The sequence below is a fragment of the Plectropomus leopardus genome, chromosome 19 (assembly GCF_008729295.1).
Source record: "Plectropomus leopardus isolate mb chromosome 19, YSFRI_Pleo_2.0, whole genome shotgun sequence".
Taxonomy (NCBI): domain Eukaryota; kingdom Metazoa; phylum Chordata; class Actinopteri; order Perciformes; family Serranidae; genus Plectropomus; species Plectropomus leopardus.
The window spans coordinates 15,127,858-15,144,896 of NC_056481.1; the positions used below are offsets into that span (position 1 = coordinate 15,127,858).

At 38.5% G+C, this 17,039-nt stretch overlaps 3 protein-coding genes across 5 annotated transcripts; all 3 read right to left on the reverse strand.

Moving 5' to 3' along the window:
• Positions 1-311: 311 nt before the first annotated feature.
• LOC121958840 (sesquipedalian-1-like) lies at positions 312-4,633 on the reverse strand. 3 transcript variants are annotated; one of them, XM_042507984.1, is made up of 4 exons: positions 4,562-4,633; positions 4,058-4,168; positions 1,740-2,043; positions 312-764 (listed from the first exon to the last, which is right to left on the reverse strand). In XM_042507984.1, exons 2-4 carry the CDS (start codon positions 4,136-4,138, stop codon positions 349-351), a joined length of 801 nt encoding a protein of 266 aa, XP_042363918.1. In that variant the 5' UTR covers positions 4,139-4,168; positions 4,562-4,633; the 3' UTR covers positions 312-348. The 3 variants fall into 3 exon arrangements, with proteins under 3 accessions (XP_042363918.1, XP_042363919.1, XP_042363917.1); XM_042507985.1 differs by lacking the exon at positions 4,562-4,633 and adding an exon at positions 4,386-4,431; XM_042507983.1 differs by lacking the exon at positions 4,562-4,633 and adding an exon at positions 4,342-4,413.
• A 1,917-nt stretch (positions 4,634-6,550) lies between these two features.
• Positions 6,551-11,788, reverse strand: LOC121958582 (zinc finger and SCAN domain-containing protein 21-like). The gene is made up of 3 exons (XM_042507596.1): positions 11,580-11,788; positions 9,690-9,880; positions 6,551-8,288 (listed from the first exon to the last, which is right to left on the reverse strand). Exons 2-3 carry the CDS (start codon positions 9,877-9,879, stop codon positions 7,387-7,389), a joined length of 1,092 nt encoding a protein of 363 aa, XP_042363530.1. The 5' UTR covers position 9,880; positions 11,580-11,788; the 3' UTR covers positions 6,551-7,386.
• A 1,316-nt stretch (positions 11,789-13,104) lies between these two features.
• Positions 13,105-15,901, reverse strand: LOC121958583 (zinc finger protein 69 homolog B-like). Its single transcript, XM_042507597.1, has 3 exons — positions 15,648-15,901; positions 14,261-14,459; positions 13,105-14,158 (listed from the first exon to the last, which is right to left on the reverse strand). Exons 2-3 carry the CDS (start codon positions 14,448-14,450, stop codon positions 13,287-13,289), a joined length of 1,062 nt encoding a protein of 353 aa, XP_042363531.1. The 5' UTR covers positions 14,451-14,459; positions 15,648-15,901; the 3' UTR covers positions 13,105-13,286.
• Between the last annotated feature and the right edge of the window lie 1,138 nt (positions 15,902-17,039).

Genomic DNA, 17,039 nt, shown 5'->3' on the forward strand with positions numbered 1-17,039 from the left:
TCATTCTTACAATCATGGAACATTAAACTTGTCGAGTATTATTTCTTACTTTAACGAGACTCTGCCTGACTGATTAGGTAGATCTATAGATAGACTAGATGGACTTGGTAGAGTACATAAAGATAATGTATGCAGTCACATGAGCATTTAGTGTTAGTGTCTTTAAAATAATATGGTGTGTAACCTGTAAAGGAACAAGGAGCAAAGATTATTACAACATGATATTATTTACTGACTTTATGGCATAATAAGTATAAAAAGAAACAGTATGCTCTTGAGCCAATATATACAAATATTTCTCAACAACAAGGTATTGAAATCATGGTGAAGACAGTTTATTTTTCACAGTTATCCAAAATCTATCAAGTTTTCCTCCTGAGCGGCGTCATCACCGCGTCCCCTCTTTGACCAGTCAGCAATCAGTTCCTTCACCTCTTTCCCAAAATCCTCATGCAGTTTGGTAAACTCCTCCTGGTTTCCTGAAAAGACCGCTGACCAATCCGCCATAGGTGGAGCAGGAGTGTTAACAGGCACAACGTTTGCGCTCCTTTTGGGCCACAGTTTGGGTGATCTTTTACTGGCTTTGGATGAAACGGTCGGGGCTTGAAGCGTCTGACTGGAGCTCAGACTGGGTGCTGCTCCCAAACCCGCTCCAACATAGGAAGGCAGCGTTGCAGACTGTGTGCTCTGAAATGCCTCTGCTGTGTTGAAATTTGGCATGGTGAAAGGTTTGGCTGGTTCACTGGGGAACTCATGCAATGCATCTAGAGAAAGACAAAAAGAAATACATGAATAACCAAATAGCTAAATTTACATAAACAGAGAGGTTAAAGCTGCTTACATTACACTGCCCTCTTTCTGCAGATGAGTTTTGTTAACCCACTTTTATTTTCCCATAGTGTTAGTCTTAGATTATACATTTTATTTTCTAGCAAGTGTGCAAAATCAAAGAATACAAACTGGCCTAACTGTGCAGCTTGCTCAGTGTTTATGTCGACATAAATGCTTCAGTTTTGACGAATATCAGTCATAAGTCACCACAGCACACTTTGCACCAATATTAATCTCTCTAGGCCTTAAAATGTAAGGTTGAGCCAAAGTTGAAGACCTTTTCAAGAAAGGTCTACACGTCATAATTTTCAAGGAAATGATATCAGGTGGCAGACAGAATGCATAGTGAAAGTGACGCTTATAGGGAACCAATCTAAACAACGATGGTGTCTTCATACTGAAACCATTACATGGTGCAATCAACATTTACTTCATGATCAGTTAAAGCAAAAAATCTTTTCTACTTCCACTTTAAATATAACTGCTGAGGTTATTTCACCATACTGCAGTAAACAGTTAAACAGTAGATGCATACAAACAAAAACCTGTTTTATATGTACTATCAGTCATTGCTGGCTCGCTGGAGCTCATTTATATCATTTACAACCTTTAAATTATCATAGTCAAATTCAACAAAACCAAACAACTTCAAAAACTACTTGCATTAACCCTTTTTTGATAAAGTTTTCAGGATTTAAAGTACTTATTGTGTTCACCCTGTCTGCACATACTGACAAAAGGATGTTTTGAGAATATACTGTCTACATACTGTGTACCACGATGTACACGGTGTCTGATGTGGGAGCAGTAAACAGTGACGCCTCACACAGCTGTGTCTCTAGAACAAAGGCAGCTCTCTCTGACCCGCAGATCAAAACAGACACTCAGCCTCTCTGTCTGTCCCTCACCTCTGTACTTCTTCTCCAGGTCCATCACCAGCAGGGACAGGTAGCTGTGGTTGGCTGACAGCAGGGCTTTGATCCAGCTCTCCTGACTGGCCTGGTCCTCGGCAGCAAACTTGTACGTCCGCAATCCTGGCTCGCTCCACACCAGGGAGAAGGCAAACTGCTCCTCAGACTCGCACAGCTGGACGGTGCAGCCCTCCAGAACAATCACTCCTGTCACGTCCCGGTCAGCCGGACGGTCCTTGTAGAAGAGGAGGTTCCCCTTCAGCACGAACCAGCGCTTCTGATAGGAAGTCTTTATCTCACCCTGTGTGACAATTGTGCCATCTGTGGTTTACTGACTCACTTACATAATAGCTCATTTACTCAACTTTTTATGCAACAATTTGAGGAAATAAGAAGCAAACTGGGAGGTTAAATGTTAGAGTGTAGTAGATTTTTTGTGGATTTTGTTAACATTTAGGAACTTCAAATGTTACATTATTTTGAAAGCTGTGGATTAACAGCCTTCTGGATAATTCAAATGTATTTATTCATTTATGATATTCTTTACTTCAAGTTGGGGTAGACAGTTTGATTTTGGCATCCTGGGGAAAATGAGTAAATTTTGGTATTTTGTAATTTAAGTGGTCTGAGAAAAAACTAGATTTCTACACCTTATGATGGGAGATTTTGTCCAATAAGAGGTCACTTCAGAGTGGGGGCGTTCCTATTGTCTGATGCAGATGCGTGAGCGCATCCTTTCAGATGGTGGAAGCCTGATTCAATGTGAAGGTGGAGAACCCTGCAGAGAAAGTTGCATTGACAACAACTGCCCACAATGCAAAGCATCCCTAAGAGTAAGACAAATTTATCAAAAAGGGCCTAAAAAGAGAGTCTGTCAATGTACAACACATAACACGTGTCAATATCACTTTAACTTTACTGTTTATTTGCACTCTAGTGAGATGCCAACTTCTTTTCCTTGTACTGTACATGTATTGTCCAATAACAATAAACTTGAATTTAATCTAATCAGCAAAGAGTTTCAGAGATGGACGGAAAATTTGCAAATAGTTTAGCCATCTCCTAACCAGCGCGAAAAGATCTTGGCTGTGGCTTCATGTTTATGTTCATGCACACTATCTAGAGCCTCGAATCACAGTGTGTCCTCCGCCTCACTACCCACCACTACAGACCATCTCGCCAGTTGGAGAGCAGGCAGCAGCTCCAGATATGAACCCCCAGTCAGCAGCTGCAGCAACCCAAATCCACCAACAAAGAAACACCTCCCGGGGGTCAACAAACCCGCCACACTGCGGGATCAGCAAACTTTATGTTGCTGCCATAACGCAGGTTTGACCCTGTACTGCCAATGGCCACCAGCTTGCTGCGACAGTGCTGGGGGGGTCTGCGCTGGCCAAATTTGAGCCGGCACAGCCACTGGCTGAAGCTCTGCCTCCCAAGCTAGTGTCTGCTCTCCTCCCAGAGAAAGTGAGTCGACAGTAGCATTTATCGCCTCCAGCTCCGATCAGCATTGATAGAAATGCAATACCCTGGTGAACACTAATTTGAGGTCTTTAACCCGCAAGATGCAATGATGTGCTGCCACTTATTACTGCCCATCTCCTCCTAAGCAGCGCTAACACATCGATACAAGTTAATCTGCACTGAATTTAAAAGAGAGACTGAATAACTTAAGAAATATATAAAGAGAAATAGTAAAACTTTCAGACCTTGGTCCATGCTGCGGTCTGTTGTTTATCAGTTCTCCTGCCTGTCAGTGGCGTTGAACGGACACACCAAAACAACCCACACAGACACATGCTCGCCTGCTGCAGATCAGTGTAAACAGCTCTGCTCTACTGGCAATGGAAAAGGAGTCTATGGTCTATTTTTAACGGGTTTACCCATAAATAAGATTAAATGAATACATTTATGGGAAACGCTGTGTTACAGTACGGAAGTGCATGCATATGCCTATTTTCATCTAGTGGAAGGGGCTTAGGACTGAGAGAAGGCAGCTAGAGGAGGATGGTGTAAGTTCTGTTTCTTTTTTTTGCCTTTCCATATTCCTGCATACCCCAGCTTTAATTATTGTACTAGTGCTTAAATGATAATGTTATACATCTATAAATCTGCTATAAATCTTATATCCTTGATAGTTCACTTGGCACTTCATTACTTCGTTTTAAACGGTGCCTACACATAATGTTATGAAGATAACGTTTTAAATATTATTGTTCAGTGTTTTTGAACCTCAGTCTGCCTTTGTAATGTATTGAAACGGCAAAAACTCATGTTGCCTACCTTGTCTTTAATTTCATATTTATGTGTCCTACCTTCTTGTACAGGTATCCTTCTTTGTCCACTGGTGAGGTGCAAGATTCAAAGTAGGTGAGGACTTTTTCATCAATCTTCATTTCAACATCACAGGCTGCTTAGACCTGAACCTGTAACACAGACAGAGAAAACAGTCAGCCTTCAACTTCCCTCTTTCATTAGGCCACTGCGAGAGTTTGTTTACAGAAAACTAATATGAACGAGCTTCTGTCTGTGGGCTTTTCCGTGATACGACGAGGAAACGCTCCCTGTCATTAAAATGTACAAAAACAGTGAAGTCTACCGTCTAATGTCGTTTAAATGTGGTTGGAAACCTGCCAAACTGACCGCCATTAATAACTCGCCAACTGTTTTTAAGGCGGTAACGTCTTTTGCCACCGTCTGTGCCCGAAACTAATATCTGAGTCATTCATTTCGGTTTCCTTTTGTCGTACGTTCAACTTTAGGTTGAGAAACAGCAGACAGACAAATTTCTCACTTCCACATGGTTCGTGTTTACTCACCTTTCAGAAGAAGTGTGTAATAACTGTGAACAGTTTCCTCCTGTGTGTGTGTGTGTGTGTGTCAATCACTTCCTGGTAGGTGAGGTGGGTGAGGACAGCTGCGCGTCAACAGCACAACCGCAGCTGTACACAAACAACTTCCTAATTTAATGTTTTCACTCAAGTTTCTTTTAGTTTATTGATATTGAAATGTTAACTGTATATTTGTCAATTTATGGTAAATATTTACGTATCTGTTAAAATTTAAATTCAGTGTCTTGTATTACTGATTGAATAAAGTGAAGAAAGAAAAAAGTTCAGGCAAAGAATAATGTAAAAAAAAAAAAAACTGCATCTGTGGGCAAATAAACAAATATTTAATACATATTAAAGCTGATTGTTCAATGAGAATAATATTAAAAATAATGTATGATTCTTGTGCAAAAACTGTCAAAATCTTGGCAATTGGAACACTGTCATTATCATAAATAATAATAATAATAATAATAATAATAATAATAATAAATAATATAATTATTAATAATAACAATAACAATAACAATAACAATAATAATAATTATTATTATTATTATTATTATTATTATCATTGTGTTTTTTTTAATTTATATCGTACTTTTAAAATCAGAGTCTGAAAAGTACTTTGTACAAACAAAGCAAAGCAGAGGGAAAAAAACCCAGAGGCAATGTAAAAATAAAAGCCATACAAGAAATAGGATAGACAAGAATTAAGGTAATTAAAGAAGAGATAAGAGTAAAACATGCTAGAAAAACATGAGAACTGTCTCAGTAAAAAAAATATATACTGACATTTTTGGCTGTGAGTGTGAGACAGTGGTGAGCATTTTTTTGTTTGTTTTTTTCTGTGAAAAACTGCAGCATCTCATATGTAAAGTCAAGAGGGTACATGTGATAATTTCTCACACATTCTAGCCTCATGATATCATTCTGAAGTGAAAATGACATATTCACAGGTGGGTTTTAAGGTGATGTTTGCTTTTATTTAATGTAAGTGATGTCAGGAGTCCTTTGAAGAACAGTCACTAACTGAGCCCTTTGTGGTGGTAATAAATTAATTTATTGTTTTTCTGTACAAACACTATTTTCCTTGGCTTTTATCTTAAATAACGAAATAAATCTGCAATAAATACATCCCGCATATACAGCAAGCTTCAATCCGTCTGGAAAAACAGGCAACTTTAATGACAATCATGCTGTGCAGACTTTAAAAAGTTTCAATCATTGTCTTCAGTGTTTATGTATTTAAGATGAGAGAACTCATTTTGTACAGGACTGAAGGCGTTACGCTATACGCAGGGTTCCTACACATTTTACATTCAAAATTACAGACTTTTCAAGACTTCTTTATAGATATTTCAGACCATTTTCAACATCTGGATGTGTTTATTATCTATATAAATATTTTTAAAATTCAACTGTAAAAATTTATTTGACCTTTTTTTTATTATATATTTTATTATTATTGCCAAAACAACTGTGGATTGTTGGTACGGTAGCTTACACAGATCTATTAACTAAAGATGAGCTCAACTCTGCCCAAAGAACTAACCAGTGCTGCCTTGACTCATATTATTTTACCTTTGCATGTTTAAAAATGATATTATATTATTATTTCCCATATTTTTTTTGTCATTTTTATAAATAAGAACCAAACATGGATTGAAAAAAGTTAAATACTTTGATTTTCACAGTGTTTGTGCAGCCTTGTTTATTCATTGTGTCGAGTTGAATTCAAATCAAATTCCACACTGTGTAGGAACTCTGCATATAATACACCATAATCTTAAAATGTTTAAATCTGCTCTTTAGACCACTCGCTCACTGGATATGACTCTGTTTTGTCAAAAGCAGAGATATGCACTAATAGTTTTTTTTTATTTTAGCTTCTACATTGTCATTCTACAATATTATTATTGCATTCTAAAAAAAACTATTTTTGACATCAGAGCGTGCTAAATAAAATGTGCTCTTCTTGTCCTGCACAGCCCAGCAGGTGTCTTTGAACTAATGACACTTATAGTACGATGTAGGATCCTTTGATTTTATTTTGGGCGTCTAGGTTGGGTGCTTTGTCTTTCTTTTCCTCCTAAAAAGAAAACGGTGTCTGCATTACTTTTAGAAATTCTCTAAGTATCTTTATGTTGCATTAGTACATTCACAAATAATTCCTGTATTTGTATTTGTTTGCTAATAATTTGTACAAAATGACTCCACTCTTAAATAAAGCTTTATAATTACCTATAAGAATCAAAAGAGCTGTAACGTTTAGTGCATTGATAGGTACAGAGGAGAGTGCAGGAGATGCCACAAAGTCTTAACATCAAATCAGCCAAAATAATTGAAAACCCCCGTGTGGATTTATAATGGCTCTGCGGGAGCTTTGGAGTTCATTTCTTTTTTTTTTGTTGTTCTGCTAATTTAAGTTTTACAAGGTAAATATTCCACATTTGACCAAATTGTGGGCCAAAAGCAATGTTACACAGATATCAATTCACAGCCTTTATATCCTTGCATCTCTATCTACAAAGCTTTTGCGTCTTTGGTTACGTGGTTAACTTTTAAAGCCCTGTTTCATCGTGATCAGGAGGACAAAAAGACAAGCGTAACTAGCACACTGCTGGCTTCACACCAGAACAGCACGTCACTCCTTTTCTGAGTTATTAAGGACTAGCCTTTTTATAGGTTCCGTGGTTTATAATTTAAATATCTCACATCTATTTCTTAGCTACGGACACAGACCAAAAATTACCCTTCACAGATTCTCCACAAAGTAAATGTGCTGATACATTTGCAGTCTTGTAAAAACATCACTGCTGTTGCTCTCTCCACACTTGCTGTAACTGTAAAATCTCTCCAATGTGGATCTTCTGGTGTCTTTTCAGATTCTCCCCCCGGCTGAAGCTCTTTCCACACTGGTTGCAGTAGTACGGTTTCTCCCCTGTGTGGACCCTCTTGTGTTTTTTCAGGTCTCCTGCCTGACTAAAACGCCTCCCACACTGTATGCAGCCGTACGGCTTCTCTCCCGTATGACAGCGCTGGTGGATTCTTAGGTTCCCGACCCTGCTGAACGTCTTTCCGCACACAACACACAAGTGTGAGTCATCTCTCCTGAAGTGCTCCATCCTGTTTTTTCTCCCATCAAATGCAGCTCTGGTGCTTTTTGCAAAGCCGTGCCTCCGAGGTACAGGATGATTTGAGTGGACAAAGACGCGTCCGTGAGGATCAGCACTGACCTGTGACCTGTGAATCTCAGCGGAGTTCTGACGGGACGAGTTGCAGCTTAAATCCACACATCCACTGTATTGTTCCTGAAGAGATGGTAGTTCAGGTGTTGAGCAGTCTGTTAGTTCCAACTCTTTTTTAATAACAGCCAGGTTTACACCGAGAGAGGTGCTGGATTGAGAGGTGCAGGTGTTATCGGCTAAAACTGTCATTGCCTCCTCTATAACTTGTGTCACCTCCTCTGGTTGTGCTTTGCAATGTTCGGCTGTTTGCGCCGAGCTGCACTCAGCTTGTGATTCGGCGATATCGTAGCTCTCTCGTTGTTTCGATTCCTGCTTCACGTCATGGTCAGGTTTGTGACCACTTATCAATATTTGCACTGCAAGAGGGAAGTCTGAGTCCTGCCTCAAAGTGAGCCCCAAATCCTGCTCTTGATTCTGTGCATCTTCTTTTTCTTCAGGTGATGGACTGCTTGTAAGTAGAACAGCTGTAAAATCAAGGCCAAAAGAAATAAGTATTTTAATAATACCCCTTTTCAAACAAAATGAACACATGCACACAGGTAAACCTGCTAAAAATAAGCTATAGCCTGCTTTCCCATTGACAGTAGAGTAGAGTTTGTACACGGCTCTTCAGCAGACAAGCGTGCCTTTTGTGTGTGTTGTTTTGGTTTGTCCGTGTGATTTCAGGAGAACAGATAAACAGTAGAAAGCAGCATGGACACAGGTCTGTGAAAACTTTCCGGTGGTTACTTCTCTTAATGTATCTCTTATTTAGTCCGTCTCTCTTTTAAACTTGGCGCAGACTAATATGGATAAATGTCATAGTGCTGCTTAGGTGGAAACGGAGGGTATCAGTGGCAGCGTGACATTGCATCTCGCTGGTTGAGGAGCTGAAATTAGTGCGTTCACGTGGGTATTTCTATCGTTGCTGATCAGAGCTAGAGCAGATAAATACCCATGACTACTGCAGAGTCAATTGACCCGGGTGTGAATGCTGACTATAACCTTTACCAGTGCATTAAAAAACCAGATGTTAGCAGATGTTTTTCTGTACAGTGGGAATGAGGCTTAAGGGTGCTTTCACACCAAACCTGTCTGGCTCGATTAAGACAAATTCAGGTCTGTTTGCCTGCTTAGTATGACTCATTTTTGCTCCTGTGAAAGCCGTCTATAACCCCTTTTACACTGCCTGTTCACAGCAGCAATATCATGCCTTTGTGCCACCTTGCCATTCTGTATATAAGGTAAGATATAATAATATACAAATAACTTATTTATGCAAATCATTTCATAACCAAGTAGCAATATGCAGGTCAGCACGGGTATTTTACGTGGTTAAAAAGCCGTTATAACTGCTGTACTTGTATCCGACTCTGTGTACTTTGTCTGTTCGTTAGTTCAATTAAAAAGAGTGTGACAGCAATCTCACATGAATAAGCCATGAATCACTACTGTATAAGATGCCTCTATACCTGTTAGTCATTATTCTTAACATGCGGTCAATTCGGAGTCTAAAAATACTAATAATGCTCATAATTATGCTATTTTTGTGAGCTCTTTGTCAAAGAACATAAATATAAATATAAAATGCTGCGCAAACTTCTATCAGTCACCAGATATTAATATCCCCACATGCTCGATGATGCACTAATGAAGAAGGATGACAATCACCAAAACTGTCCAACCTGTCAGTCTGTAAAACATCACATTAACCAGATGTTACCCGAACTAAAACTCATCAAAATGTAATTTTTTCCCCTTGGACTGGACCAAATTTACCCTCGAACCCTTAGTGACTAAAGAGTAACTTCACACATTAACCAATATAAGAAGGTAACATTATCTATAATGATTATTTCCCAGAGGAAATTACACTTGTTACCGACCTGTGCTCTCTCTTGTTATACTCTCCTGGAGCTCCTGCAGCCTCCTCTTCAGACTCTCGTTCTCTCTCTGTGTTCTGGCAGTTTTCTGCTGAAACTCTGACACCGTCTCCCTCACCACCTCCAGAACCTCCTGTACCGCTTCAGTCAGTAGTTTGGCCACACGAGCATTCAAGCGTTCAAGTTTAGACATCCTGAAATAAAAAGTCACTTAGAGTAAGAAATGACTGTAAGACTAGCTGCGCATAACCTTCTGCATAGGGAGCACTGTGTAAACAATTGCATAATCATGAATACTAAATGTTTTACAAACACTGTTGTGTAACTGCGCTGTTTCCTACAACCTGTTGTGTTACTATGAAAAAGACACTCAACTAAGAAAAAAACAAAAGAAAAAATGATTTGTCTGGACAAGGACGGTTAAACTGGCATTTACAGTTTTTTTTTCTCCGTGGCATAAAAACAAAAAATGAAACTATGCACACAATTCTAAAAACTTGAAGCTCAGGTATCAGCAGCAGGACTCAAAACTGTTAATCTATGAGCACAATTTCAGTGTTTTCACACAAATAGGACACAATTTGCCTTCAAATTGCCACAATCTTATTACCAAATGTTCTCAATTATGTTTCACATGTTCAAACTCAGTTGGCAAACACACTCCAATCATGTGTCAAGAGCATAAAAAAAAGTCCTCAGGAGGTCTCTACTGTGTTGAGTAATGGAGCAGCGCATAAAAAAGAGAGGAAGGCCTATGGTACACACTTTTCTTTTATCTGTATTACAGTAACAAACAAATATTAAAATAAAATAAATATCAGCCGTTACAACTTGACTCTGGCTGCTGGGTTGTGAGTTTAGCCCAATAGGAGCTCACTGGGTAGGCAGATGTGAACTGTATCCTCTGCTGATACAATGCAGTATTTATATGACATAGTCATAGTATTGTATTACATTATGGCAAAAGTCCTTATACTGTATGCACCAAAAAATGCAGCCTATTGTGGGACAAAAACAAATCAAAGCTAAACCGTAAAAAGAAGAGGAAATTTCTATATTTCTACACATTTTTTTTATACACCTGAATATGTAGCATGGCCTCAGGAGGCCACAACACATATAAAAAGTATTTCACAGCAGTGTTAAATTGTTTTTAAGTGTTTAATCTGTAGGAGATATTCTTATAAAGGCTATGTGTATTATTTTGGTGGAAAGAATCAGTTTTGAGTAGGGAAGGATGTATATTGTTTTTAAAGGGCTGATACCGGTCAATCGGGTCAATGAAAATCTAAATTAAAAAATGAATGAATAAAAAAAGCTCTCTGAGGTTTTACAAAGTAAAAGTTTGATAATGCTGATAATGTATGGCAGACTGCTTTCCTGGTGTTGGCTGAGTGTTTGACGCACTCTTTTTCATAACTGTACCGGCTACCATTAAAATAAAACACAAATAATAGGCAAAACTGCCAAAAAAAGCCTGATAATCAGCCAGACCGACAATCTGTGGACCCCTAGTTTGGAGTGCAGTATTTCTTTTTACAAAAGACTGGTTAACTCTAAAATCAGAAACCTAAACAATCTGCATTATTAGGCCATTGCAGTTACCAGCTGTTGCAACTATGGTGGCATAGTCATCTTATCTCATACAGGGTGAGTTTGCAGTTATTTTTCCAGTTTATTTGCAATGCGGGTACATTAAACAGTAAAACCTGTGCTAAGTTACAAATATTGATCAACATTAACACAGAAAGGTCATGTTTTATTCAACTAAGCTTTGCATTGGATGTTGTTCACTGTTTCGCTGATATTAATTTCAAACAAACAAGCATTTTAAAATGACCACAGTTAATCTAGTGTGGGTTTCCTAGCTGGGCATGTTTGTAGCAGCTGTACCTGCAGGCTGGCGGTGAAGTCAGCGGCTACACTGTAACGTGAAAAAGCTAACGTTAGCAACATTAGCTAACTCCGTGCGTTATCGTTTTCCCTTTAAACTTCCGACAAAAGTGCCATGTGTTTACTGTGTTGGCAAGAGTTTTCATTAATGTTGTGCCAACTTAACCGGCTATACAATAATAAAAAGACAATTGAAACAAAAATAAATGGCAAATATCGGAAGGCAACAAAACAAGTGGAGACCCCCGGAGACAGAACCCGAAGTACTTCCGGTGTGAAGCTGTTTTCAAAATAAAAGTCTGGGTTTAATAGGGTGCACGTCACTGTTTAATGGAAATTATTACAAAACTTCAAATAAAAGCCTGGTCCCATTTAGACGCTCAGTCCTTTTACTGGGCCGGTGTGGCAACACACAAATAAAGGCCAGCCTCTATTAGAGACAGTTCATTGGAGTTCTACCTGCTGGAGAAAACCAGCATATCTAAGTTCATATCTGCCTCTGCAGGTTATTTTCATGTCCAGTTTGATCCCTGCAAACTCAGGTCCAGCTAAACCATTACCTGCTTAGATCACACATACAGTATATGTACATGTTAAAACTTTTGTCACTATGGACATGCTACACACTGTTAGTTTGGTAAGATTCTCCACAATTCAATCATATAATTAATTTTACTGAAACCATCAGCATCAAAGAGGAAGGTATTATCGGCATAGTAACGAGAGATGCAAAAAGAGAGATAAGTAGATGTAGAAGACTATTTTGTTAAAAAAAAAAAGCTAGGGAAAATGTAATGTGTGTAACAACAGTGGGGGCAACATAAGGTGTTGTGTATGTTTTGGGGACAATTCAGATTGTGTCAGATCATTGTAAAGGAATCTTGACAATACAGAGCACTTTACAATAAAGAAGTATCAAATGTGTTTATTTGATTTGGAGTAGAATATGTAGGTCTATACAAGAGCTTCAGTGATAGGCATCACAGTAAACAAATCTCTAAACATTTGACAGGGCTGCAGGAACAAGAGGAATTATTAGACTGTGCTTCATATTTGAAAGTTGAGGTGCTCAACAGTAAGCTTTCTGCTTTTCTAAGAGAAGGCACACTTAAGCTTTTTCAGCCCTTTAAACCCTGCGCAAATTGGTTTGACTTCTTTCAAAAATATGAGCAACAAGTAACAAGACATGGGCAAAAACTTGTTAGTAAGATTAGTAAAAATAAAAAAAAAAGTTATCACCTGAAAAAAGTGTGTATATGTATGTGGTTATAATAATTATGCATAGATTTGTTGGACATCTTTCTCTAGTTTTTTAAAATTGTCCTCTTTTTTTTTAAAAAAAAACAAAAAAAACATCATTTTAAGCAGATGATGATGACATTGACTGAGGGTAGTTTTTTGTCACCCTTTACTACATTTTTGCAATTTGCAGGACATTTCTTGTCAAGTTGCTTTTTGCCTTTTTACTCATGCTTTCAAAGAAAATCAAACCAATGTGCTTAAGTTTCAAGGGTTAAATCGCTTGTGAAAGGCATCTCAACACAGCACAAGAAACCACTCAGCTGACAAAAATGCTCATAGGAGATAAGTTGACATTACATTTTGAGAATCCAGCACATTTTTTTTGCTTACAAACAGGCAGCCTATTACACTGTCCATCTCTAAATATAAGCAACATGATAAGTAGAAAGTCCGGCTCCATCGGCGTCACAGATGAGTTTGCTGGTGTTTCTTCATGTTACTCGAGTGACTAAAACTTTTGCCACAGTGGCTGCAGCCGAACGGCTTCTCTCCTGTGTGGTAGCGCAGATGCACCGTGAGGTAGCCCGACTGACTGAAGCGCTTCCCGCACACAGAGCAGCAGTAGGGCTTCTCCCCCGTGTGCACCCTGCTGTGCTTCTTGTAGTCACCTGCGTGCCTGAAGGTGCGACCGCAGAGCGAGCAGCTGTAGTGTTTTCTGACGTTTCTCTGGAAAGCTTTCAGGCCTGGAGTGCCCACTTTTGTGCTTAATTGTGTGGTGTGCTGTTTATCTGCTCCGACACTGATTGTATTGTTGTATCTTTGGGATAGCCGCTCTTCTGTGCCATTTTGCCCCAAACTGGAGACAACCATGGACTTGTTGTAGAGTCCTGAATTGGCTTGAGGAGGTTCTAGTCTGAGTGAGCATGTAGAGCTCGAGCCAGCACCATCATAAAAATAATTTGTGTTATGCACGGCGTCTTCATCTGATGTAGGCTCTACTTTCATTTTGTGATTGTTTTCAGTGATTGTAACCACATGGTTTAAAAGTGATAGTCCATTTTTAGTCTCTGTTTTAAGAGCTCTTGTGTTGTTCAAGTCATCGTCACCTAAATGTGGCGCTGTCGAAGTTTGAGGGGAGGAGCAGGGGTTGGCTAAAGATGCGATGGATGCTTCACAGTCCACGTCTTCAAGTGAATACGAGGGACAGATTACTGCGATGTCCTTGTCAGAGGGGACAAGCTCAATGTTCTCCTCTAGGCCTTCTTTCTGTTTCAGCTCCATCAGTTGCAGCTCTGTATCAGCCTGTTGGGCTGCAGGGGAAGTTTGTGGTGCACTTCCTGCACAGAAACAAAGGTGACAAAGCACCAAATAAAGGCCAAATGCAATCAAATATGTTTAACAAACAGGTTCAAAAATTCTTAACACAAGTATTGTCTTACCATTGCTTTCTAGTTCTAACTTCTCCTGGAGCTCCTGCAGCCTCCTCTTCAGACTCTGGTTCTCTCTCTGTGTTCGGGCAGTTTTCTCCTGGTACTCCGATACAGTTTCTTTCACCACCTCCAGAACCTCCTGCACCGCTTTAGACAGCAGCTTTTCCACTCGGGCATTCAGACGTTCAATTTTGGACATCTTTATGAACTGATAATTGAAAAAGAAAACAAAAAAGGAGAATTCTGTCACACTCTATTGCCATTGAAAAAAAATAAAATTACAATTAAGGGTAAATATGCCACCTTTGATAAGATATGGGAGCGTTCTGTTCTGTATTTTACATTGCTTGTTTTCTGATTTGTTTTTTTGTTGTAATACCTACAGTGCATAAAAAAGGCAAATGAACACCACTTGTTTAAAAAATGGAGAACAGGTGTTGATTAGAGCTTTGCAGGAACAATATGATTTCTAACAGTATTACGGATACCAAGCAGATGTAGATGGTGTATCTGTACCCACAGAAACCACTGTAATCATACAGATTAACATACAATATTGCAGCTATAGCATATAAAAATACTTTAATTTTTTTTTCATGACCCTCCCAGGAGTTTCAATATTTTTCCTTTGAGCCTCCGTCAGTGACTGCATGACCATACATAACCACAGTTTCGGGCTATAGTGGTATTTTTTTTGAGTTGTTGTTGGGGTTTTTTTTTGTTTGTTTTTTTTAAATGAAACTTGTCTTTAGGGACATGTATTTCAGAAAAAAATTTAAGCACAGGGGAGGGCGTTATGTTTATTTGATTTGGCTTAGAGGAGGGACATTCAACATAAAATGGTTTTATATTGTATTTTTAAAATATCCAGAATCCCAAACCAGCAAATGAGTTTCAAAGGCATGCTTTCTTAAAAAAAAGTCCAAAATCACACCATTTATCATAGCCAGAGACTGTGAATTGCAGTTATTTGCAGTGAAAGGATGTCATTTTCCCCCAGTCACTCAGGGAGGCTAAAGAAAAAAATATTTGTAGCTCCATGGAGGATCATGATATAAATTTAAAAAAAAAAAAGTCATACCCCAGCCACCTGCCTACTAAAATCCAGTCTCTTAAAACCAACTTGTGGGTTTGCTGGTTATGAGAATATTTAAAATAAATACAAAATACGGCCATTTATGATTGACCCCCCCCCCCCCCCAATAACAAACAAGCAAACAAAAATTCCCTCCCCAACGCTTAAATATTTTCTGAATTGGCTCCCACGTTTTGCACCACCCCTTCCCATCTTTCAAGTAACGAACAGTCCCTTACTATTAATCGGCTGAAACAGACAGGCTGTTCAATATTATAATCCGTTCATTACCACATTTTAACTAAATGAAAAGCAGCATACCTTAAACCTGATGCAACTACCGCAGTCTTTGTTGAATCCCAGATTATCCAGCAGTGATCCAGCCGCTCATTGTTTACAACATTCACACTTACGCAGACATCCGCAGTCAGGCTGAAAAATCTTATTTCAGGACCTAAAGAACCGAGAGTCTATTTGGCCTGTTAGGTTAAGCTTTTCAAGAAGATAAACGGAGTCCATAAATGGTTTGGAGAATAAATATTCCGACAGATGTGGATATTGTGCGCACCAGACATTACCACCCACATGATTCCCTTCCTGCGATTTTAAGGCGGCTAACATCCTGCGCGAGGTGCGCTGCTGCCATCTACTGAACCATGCGGACACAGAGCCTTTACATACATCTACATTCATTCATTCTGAGTTTATGATGCATCTTATTTAAATCTCGCGATCAGAGGTTCTCCGGGTTTTTTTGGGTTGTTCTTCCTCGTGTATTTCCCTTAAAATACCTTAAGTTACTATCAGAAAGAGACTAGAAATAGAAAAATTAGACTTGTTAAAAGTGTCTGCACCCATAGACTGTATATGTTTGCATGTATGTATGTGTGTGTATGCGTGACTGTATATGTATGCATTGCACACACATTTATATTTTTTTATATTTTCAGTTTTCATACCAGTTTTATACACTGTATTGTTGCATAAGGCACAGTTTTACATTATACACATTTTTTATATTTTACTTACTTTACACACTCAGCACATTATCCATATTGTAAATTTAAATATTCACATATTAGTGTTTATTTATTTACATGTATATTTTTACACACAAACATAGTCAGCATATTATGCATACTTATTTTCTATTTACTGGTTACTATTACTGTTTCTATTTTTAAATTTATATTTTAACATACTTGTGCTTGTACATATTTCTATTTGCTATAATTCTCAATGCTGGCATCAGAGCGATTGTAATGAACCACAACTTCCTCCCCGGGATCAATAATTCTGATTTCTGAACACACACACACAAACACACATCAAGAGAAGTGTGAAGTTTTTCTCACTCATTGTGCATACACAAGCTAAATAATATAGCTCATGTAGATTCTAATGATCTAATGATGAACTATACAGTTTGTTAGAGTGAATTCTTAAGATATTTAAAGATCAAATGTGTTGGATTCAGGGGATATCTTGACAGAAATGGTATATAATATTCATTATTATGTTTTCATGAGTTTATAATCAACTAAAACTAAGAATCTTTGTGTTTTAGTTACCTTAGAATGTGCTGTTTATATCTACATATAGAGCGGGTCCTCTTCCACAGTCTGCCATGTTGTTTCTACAGAAGCCCAGAACAGTCAAATCACACACTGGCTCTAGATAGGGCCATTCACGTTTTTGTTGGCCACCGCAGTT